At 57.3% G+C, this 8,590-nt stretch overlaps 2 protein-coding genes across 2 annotated transcripts; one reads left to right on the plus strand and one right to left on the minus strand.

Annotated features, from left to right (window-relative positions):
* Positions 1-85: 85 nt before the first annotated feature.
* ACA1_031990 (uncharacterized protein) lies at positions 86-3,823 on the minus strand (the record flags this gene model as incomplete). The annotated part of the gene is made up of 11 exons (XM_004341203.1): positions 86-904; positions 1,074-1,156; positions 1,251-1,739; positions 1,860-1,928; positions 2,004-2,105; positions 2,184-2,296; positions 2,729-2,820; positions 3,016-3,095; positions 3,239-3,348; positions 3,439-3,523; positions 3,718-3,823. The coding sequence occupies 11 exons, from the start codon at positions 3,821-3,823 to the stop codon at positions 86-88; spliced, it is 2,148 nt and encodes a 715-aa protein (XP_004341251.1).
* A 687-nt stretch (positions 3,824-4,510) lies between these two features.
* ACA1_032000 (uncharacterized protein) lies at positions 4,511-7,522 on the plus strand (the record flags this gene model as incomplete). Its single annotated transcript, XM_004341204.1, has 9 exons — positions 4,511-5,276; positions 5,399-5,488; positions 5,585-5,672; positions 5,759-6,109; positions 6,222-6,335; positions 6,413-6,893; positions 6,977-7,055; positions 7,145-7,308; positions 7,424-7,522. 9 exons carry the CDS (start codon positions 4,511-4,513, stop codon positions 7,520-7,522), a joined length of 2,232 nt encoding a protein of 743 aa, XP_004341252.1.
* Positions 7,523-8,590: the final 1,068 nt, after the last annotated feature.

An 8,590-nucleotide genomic window follows, 5' to 3' on the forward strand; every position in this document is an offset into this window, starting at 1 on the left:
ACACAGTGTTCAAATTTTCTGAATCAATATATCTTATTTAAACATATGGTTTTCCAGGTATTTGGCGTAATGTGCGTACAGCGGGTTACAGCGCATGGAAGTTGACCTGGTCGAGTTGGTTGACGCGTGCCTGTTGTTGCCGTCTTCTCTTGACGGTCGTCACCACCAGCCCGGCCACGATCACGGCCACCACGACCACCACCGCGACGGGCACCGCCACGGCCACGCCCACGATCAGCCCCAAATTGTCGCCGCCGCCGCCATCGCCCTTGGTGGGCGAGCTGCCGAAGAGAACGCCCAGGTCGGGGTCGTAGACCAGCGACGACTCGAATCGCGCGAACCGCAGCACCAGCTCAGACGTGGTCTCGTCCATCGCGAACTCGACCCCGCCCGCACCGCTCACCTGGCGCCCGTCCAGCTCCACGCTCTCCACCAGCCGCAGCTCCGTTGTTTTCGACGCTGACGCTGACGCTGATGATGATGACGTGGCATTGCCGGCCAGAACAAAGGTGGTGAGTCCGGTCGAGGGGTAGTCGGGCCGCCGCGTGGCCGACACGAACGCCGGCGTGATCTTCATCCGCATCTCGATCGTGCAGTTGGTTGGATTGGTGGTGGTGGTCGAGTTGTTGATGTCGTCGTCGTCGAGAGGGGGCTGGGTGGTCCAGGGCCAGGAGAAGAGGCGCACGGTGAACTTGGCGAAGGCCGGCAGCGCGTCGTAGGACACGGCGCCCACCGACACCGTCGACGCGCTCTCGAACAGGAAGAACTGCAGCTCCACCCGCGGCTGTGGCGGTGCCGATGATTCGTTGGCGCGCCCTGTGACAACCCCCGCGTCGAGGTCGTCGGTCAAGAGGTCAGCCTTGAAGAGGAACGAGCTGGTGGAGTTGAACTGGTCGTCCTCGACCTGAGCCCACGAACCTGGTGATGGACGTGTGCGGCGAGTGGTGTTAGTCGTGTGTGCCGTGTGCCGTTTGGTGCGTGTCGTGTGTTGCTTGCGTTGTGCCGCGGTTTGGGCCGCGGGTGTGAGCGAGTCATTGTTTTTCAGTACCGTTGGAAGGGAAGCCTGAGCGGACGATGGAGCCGTTGGCGGAAAGCTCGTGGATGAAGGCGATGCTGGTGCCCACTGCCGCATCCGATCGCGCACGACCCTCATTGTCTGTCCCAGCACCGGTGTCAGTGCATGACACGACACACGACACGCACGACACGACACACGACACACGACACACACGACACAGCACACGACGAACCTTTGGGGACGAGAACGACGTCGGGCGCGGTGAGGTTGAACAGCAGCACGGGCACCACGGCCACTTGGGTGGTGTTGGAGACCAGGTAGACCGGAGACGAGCTCGGGGACACCGACGGCGTGGGCGACGGGCTCGTCAACGGACTCCACGTCGGCGACGGGGTGGCAGTCATCGACGCCGTCGGGCTCGGACTCCTCGTTGTCGATGCTGTCGCCGACGGCGTTGGTGTCGATGTCGCCGTCGGGCTGGGCGTGGGGCTGGGCGTGACCGACGGCGTGGGCGTGATCGACGGTGTGGGGCTGGGCGTAGGAGTGACCGATGGTGTGACCGACGGCGTGGGGCTGGGCGTAGGGGTGATAGACGGCGACGGGCTCGAGTTGATGCCGTTCATCGGCTTGCACGGGCCGCGCACGGCGCTGTTGGTGGCGTTCACCTCGACGGGCCCGTCGCTGGTCCACCCGGCGTTTAGGTCCGGGTCGCAGTAAAGGCCTGTGTGTGCAGTGTAACACACGCCAAATGGTGCATGTGCGCGTGCGTTTCAGAATGAATGCGTGTGTGCGGGTGCGTGTGCGGCGGTGATGTGTGGGCGGTGCTACAGACCTTGAGAACCGGGACCGGCGACATAGAGGTACAGGCTGCCGACTTGATTCCACGCTGGCGCGATGCCGAGGGTAATGCCTGCACGCAGCACACAGCACACAGCACACAGTGGGTTTGGGTTGAAACTCGCATGAACCAAAGAAGGAGACGCACCGGTGGCGGGCAGCAGGTCTTGGCCCTGCCATCCTGCCGACACCTCGAAATTGGCGGGTCCGTTCTGTTGCCAAGTCGCCGAATTGATTGCCAACTCCACCCCTGTTTTTGGAGAGCCGCGGCCCAATCGCCCGATTTCAGTCAATGCGCGTGTGCGGCGAGCCAGGTGGTTCCTCGCACCTACGCCCATCTGGGTGATCAGATGAAGAGTCCCGTCCTGCTGCCACAGGTTCTCAATCTGCACGGCTGGGGCAAGACAATAGAACGTGAGCTGGTTCCAGCGCAATATAGTGCTGTCATCACAACCATAGAAATATATACGTATATGTTTATTTGCGGAGTTGTGGCGATGTGGCACCTTTCTTCCCTGCGCCATACGATTCGACGGAAACGTCACCCGTTTGATACCACGCACCGCTGCCGGAAATCCCTAGGTACGCGCATGCCCGAGGTTTAGTTGAAGGGCATGCACTCACGACACACGACACACGGCACACGGCACACGGCACACGGCACACGACACACGGCACACGACACACGACACACGGCACGAGCAACGGCCGTTGGTGGGAAGAAACCGTGACTGTTGATGAGATTGAGATCAAGTGACCCGTTCTGCAGCCACACGCTGCCCGCTTCGAGTTTAACGCCTGGTGGTGCGCAATTGGTGATTGATGATAAAATGCTGACGTCAGCTTCCGCCACGATTGGGGGGAGCGGGGTACTGCGTGCCAGAGCTTGTCGAGAAATCCGGGCTTTGGGTCTGGGCCGTGATGGTGGCCTGGCCGTTCTGCTGCCATTGGGTGTTGGCGGCCAACTGCACGCAGGCGCCGAAAGAGCAACCGTTGGCATTGCACAAGAACTCTCCACCCTGGATCCACACGCCAGCTCCCAGACGCATACAGTGCACTGTGGATCGTGTGTGTGTGTCGTGTGTGTGTGGTGGCCCACGTGTCGCGGCAATGGTCAGCACTGTAGAGGAAAGCAAGCCAAATCAGAAAAACATACCCACTCCAGAACAGGCGACAATGGTGATGTCGATCTTGCCGCTCTGGTTGAACGAGGCGGCAGAAGAAAGCACCGCTATCCCCCCTGTGCGCTCCAAGTGATCGAGTAAGAACACCACACACACACACACACGCACGCACACACACACAACACGACAGACACAACACTTCACCCCACACGACACGACAGACACAACACTTCACCCCACACGACACACAGGAACACACCATCTTTGAGGGTGAGCTCTCCAGTCATGGCGACGGTGCTGTAGATACTGAGCCACGCTCCACTCGCGTTAGCTGCGGAAGGGCAATTGACGATTGCGCCCGCTTCAAAACTGAGACACAGATGAGTTATATTTACGTCTTGTTATGTTTTTAAAAAAAAGAAAAAGGAAAAGGAAAATGAGACCAATGAGGTTTCGTACTGGATGGCAATGTCGTCAGAGAGGATGACAACAGACTCCTCGTAGTCGCCCGCGGCAACGCTGAGCGAGTCCCCACTCGCCATAGCTGAAAGAGCCGTGGAGATGGACGTGTAGTCGCATGAACCCTGGGAGCACGCTGGAGCGTTTTGGCCGGAGTTGAAGTGAATCAAATAATAAACAAAGTCCCAAGTAAAAAAGGAAACTGGCCACCAGACTAACTAAATAAATAATGAACTTCATTATTTATTTAGTTCCAAGTCTTGGGCAAAGCTTGTGTACCGGTGAAGTGGACCGCGAGGGTAGGTTCGACCAGTAGTAGGAGACACTCGGCAAGGACCACCCACCCCACAAGAAGGAATGACGAGCCGGCCGTCCCTCGTTCCATCCTCCTCGGCAGGCGCTCGTGGAGAAAATGGTTCTTGAAAACAACCGCTACGGAGTTCGAACAGTTTCTCCAATCACACGAATTGCCCACCTCATTCCGTCTCTCCGTGCCATCCCTTGGTTCACAGTTCACTCCACTCGTACGTGTCGGTAGCGAGTTACGCAGTCGGGAGGTGGAGGGAAGGCTGTAGACCGTCGCTCCTGTTCAGCACCTTTACGGCGCGGTGGCCACACGCCTAGCACAATCTGCCGATTTCAGATAAGGTTGTGCGTCGTGCGGTACAGGGTGGTGGAATGTACCAGGTACAGGGCACCTGCCGATGATCCCCAATTTCATGAAGAAAACAAACCATACCAATCATTCCACCGCGTGATGGGACGGAAAGAGCCGTGGTCTTGCGAGAAAACACGCCATTTTCCTCTTTGCCTCCGCCCCCGTGAAGCTACCGCAAGTAGCGGCACGCTCACCTCCATCTTTCGCCACAGCACCAGTGAGGCAACAGGTACACACGCGCATCAACAACCGACAGCAAAGGAATGAATGGATCAAGGAAGAATTGGAGTGATTTTTTGTTTTTGGCTGATCGCGGTGGATCCTCTTGATGTGTGAAAATTAGTCTTGTGTTACGAGTAAGTAGGAGCGCCGCTGATCGATCCAGTGCGTGTGCGTGTCACAGGTGACAACAAGATGGCGTACCTCGAAGGATTGTGGATGCTCGGGGCGAGCTTCCTCGGCACCCTGTTCCTCTTCATCACGTGGTTCCACCCGGCCTTCTCGCTGAACGAGGTCTTCTTCTTCTCGATCGTCTTCAGCATCCTGTCGTCGAGCTGGATTGGCTTCATCGTGCAGGGCTTCTGGTACAACGAATTCAACGAGCAGGGAATCATCATCTCGAATGCCTTCTTCACTGTCTTGGTGCTGCTCTACGCCAAGTCGGCCTACAAGAAGATTAAGATGTCGATCGAGAACTTCCGCTTCATCACGGCCGCGTCGACCAACGCAGCCTACATGTCGGGAAAGGGCTCCAACTCTCCCTACGCTGAGATGTTCAGGGAGTACGTGCGCAACGGCAACGGCCTGATGTTCCACATCTTCGCTCTGCTCTGCTTCATCATGTTCTACACCCTCTTCGATCACCACTCGCTCTCGATCGGCGAGGATGGCGCCTCCTACTCGGGAGGTGGCTGCTGGGGAGACATCGCTTTCCATCTCGACATCATCAGCTCCTTCCTCTACGGCCCCAATGTGCACTTCAAGCCGTGGGCTCTGTCCAACCCCATCTACTCGGGCACCACCCTCCAGTACACTCTTCTTCCCGATTACCACTCGGCCATGCTCATCAAGGGCGGCTTCTCCGTGCGCCACGCGTTCTTCGGCCCCGGCGTCCTCATGTCCTGGTCCATCTGCTGCCTTCTCTACTTCTACACGTTCCGCTTCACCGAGGGTAGCAAGGGTACGTTGTGTGGTCGCCTCTCTCTCGCTCTCAAATCTTTTTTCTCGTGCCCCTCCTTTCTCTTCCATTACCGCCTCGGCGTGGCGCTCACGCGTCTTTGGCGTGCCGTGGGCTGTCTCCAGCTGCCGGCTGGTTGGCCGTGGCTTTCTTCTGCTTCTCCGGCGGCGTGGGCTTCTTCTCGTGGATCCACAAGCACGGCATGACCTGGTCTGGTACGCTACACCGACAGTCCGCTCCCTCGATCTCTTCTTCCTCGTAGCTTCGTGTCTTATCACTTCGCATTGCCTCACGTCTCAATCTCCTACAAGGCCTTGTCGATAACGACTTTGCCCAACACTGGGAGTACGGTGAACTCTTCTGGTTCCAGACCATAACACACGTCTTGGTTCCTCAGCGGTACGCTACTCATCATCTTTCGCCATCGTGTCTAGGTCACCATGCGTCGCTCATCTCTTTCCTCTGTTTCTGCCTTCTGATTACAGACCAGCGTTGTTCGGCTACCCTGGTGTGTTGATGATCTTCATCCTCCTCTGGACCGCCACCAGCGCTCCTCTGTGCCACTCGCTCACCCTCAAGGAGAAGAAGAGGATCTTCATCGTGGCTGGCATCGTGGCTGGCATGCTCCCTTTCTTCCAGGCCCACTCGTGGATGGGCGTGATGGCCGTCCTCGGCGTCTACGGTCTCAGTGAGACCTTCAAGTGGGTCAACGAGCCCTTCTACTTCCTCAACTGGCTCCGCTTCGGCATCATCGCCGTCGTGTGGGCCTTCCCGCAGTTCGTCGTCTTCGCCCAGCGTGGTAAGGAGTGGGGCTTCGCTCAGTTCAAGCCTCTCTGGTACCTCTTTGCCCCCTCCCCGTCTTCCTACGTGGTTGGCTGCACTTTTCTACTCCAGGCAGACAGTATTTAATCGTCCGGGTGGTGTGTCTGTGTTCTCGCACTACTACAGGACCGATCCCTCTTTCTCTGGCACTGGTAACCCGATCATGTTCTGGTTCTACTCCCTCGGTTTCTTTGTGTTCCTCAGCCTCGGCTTCTTCTTCATCCTCAACGGCAAGCAAAAGTGCGTCCCTCACCAGCGTTGCGACTTGTGCTATTTGTTCGATGTACTTACGTACTTTCTGCGCTCTCGTCACACAGGCAGTGGTATCTGGGCCACCTCGCGCTGTTCGCCTTCGCCAATCTCTTCCTTCTGCAGCCGTGGACCAAGGACAACATCAAGATCATCAACATCTACATGTTCGGTGCCTCGTCCGTCGTCGGCCTCGGCCTCGTGCGTCTGTTCAACCGCGACAGCAGCGGCGTCAAGGGCAGGCGGGACAAGCTCTCCGCGCCCTCGCCCATCCTCACGCCCCACCAGCGCCTCGAGCAGTCCCAGTCGATCCTGGCCCCGTTCTACGATTCTCCCGTGGTCGTCAAGTTCAACGAGTTCTGCGCCAACCCGTTCTTCCAGACCGCCACCTGGGCCACCGCCCTCAAGGTGGTCGTTATCCTGCTCGTCGTTTCCATGTGCTTCACCGGCGTGATCAGCGTCATCCGTGAGCCCAACCTGCACTGGAGATTCCAGGACAACGAGGACCTGGCCACCGGTCAGTGGATCATCGACCACACCGACCCCTACGTACGGCGACCTCTTCTCTTCTGCGCTTGGCGTTGTGAGGTCATACGGTGCTGACACATCAATCCCATTCTTTTTTTTTCCAGGCCGTGTTCGCTACCAGCGAGGGTCACATCGTGCCTGTTTCCACCAACGCCGGTCGTCAGCATGTTGCCGGATACCCTGGTGCGCACCACAACATTACAGCGTCATGCACCGGAGATTTCTACATATGCATATAGAGATATGCTCACATCTTAACGGCGCGACAACAGGCTGGCTGTACTCGCACGCCTACAACGGCTGGTACGACCGCACGCTGCACGTGAAGGAGATGTGGGCCGGTGATCAAAAGGCCTATGAGCGGTTCAAGGAGTACAACGTCTCCTACATGCTGCGTGAGTGGCACATGACCGTCAACGAGGCGTTTTTGTCCGAGGTACCAATCTCCCACAGATCTGCTCTGCTCGCACACACGACACACCATCTCATGACACACGCCACACGCCGTCGCACACGCACACGCTAACGCGAACATTTTCCGCATCGTACAGTGCTGCTCAGAGCAGTACAGGAGCGACTCGGGGCGATACGCCATCTACAAGGTCGAGAGGACGGAGAAGCCTCAGCCTCCCCAAGTGGAGCAGCAGTAAGCGACCGCGTGTGCGCACACGCGCAACACGACAAACCATACCACCGCACAGCACAGCACATCAACAACACGCGCGCTCCTCGGTAGACAGGAAGGCGGCCATCGCGTCCACTTTACTTTCTTTTCCAGTGTGCATACATATCAAGAGGGGGATCACAGTATTTATCTTTATTTTTGTGTTACAGTGGAGCGAACAAATGGAAGCGAGACACATATTTCGCAATATATGTGGCTCTCTATCAACATATAATCATGTCAACATTCTATGATTGGGCTTCGGCCTGTGTAGCGGCCGCAGGCTTCGGTCCCCCGCCGAGGCGTCGGAGGTTGGCGTCGACGGTGCGTCGCTGCTGGCGCGTCTGTTCGCGCAGGCGCGGGGCGCGGGGCGTGGGGCCAGTCGCCTCGATCAGCTTCACCACCGAGTGGTCGAATCGACAGGCGCGGCCCCACTTGCAGCCGCCGGCCGACGTAAAGAACGCACACACCGGCGGCCCGTCTGACATTCACGAACACCATGAACACCATCAACATCATCACCAGCCACGTCAACAACGGGGGGGGGGGCGGTACGTACTGTGATTGCGCCTGTCCCAGTCCTGGTGGAGGAAGCGGCAGGCGTCGCCACGCTGGCAGCTGCCCTCTTTGCCCCGCCAGAAGCGGCACAGCTGTGGCCGCACACCCAGCCGTACTTTGGGCTGCTGCGGCGCAGGCACGACGCATGGTCTAGCTTCCTTCTTCTCCGTTTCGTTTGCCTCGTTGGGTTGTTGATTGTGATCGATTTGTTTGCTCGGGTCTAAACCAAGTGCGGCTTCTTCGCGTTTTTCATCTTGCCGCTCTACCACAACCGCACCTTCTTCCTCCATCTTTCGTGCAAACAATCAATGCGAAGGGCGCGGTGGTTCAGAGAAACTATTCCTCTTTTTTTATTTTTTATGATTGTGTTGTGGATTGAATGCATAGCAAATTCGTGATCAACTAATAAATCAGAAACAAATAACAAATAAATAAGTAAATCTGTACAAATAAATAAATAAATTGGCGAGAGGGTTCATCGAGAGGAGATGTTGAG

The sequence above is a fragment of the Acanthamoeba castellanii genome (genome assembly GCF_000313135.1).
Source record: "Acanthamoeba castellanii str. Neff unplaced genomic scaffold scf7180000084523, whole genome shotgun sequence".
In the NCBI taxonomy this organism is placed as follows: domain Eukaryota; phylum Discosea; order Longamoebia; family Acanthamoebidae; genus Acanthamoeba; species Acanthamoeba castellanii.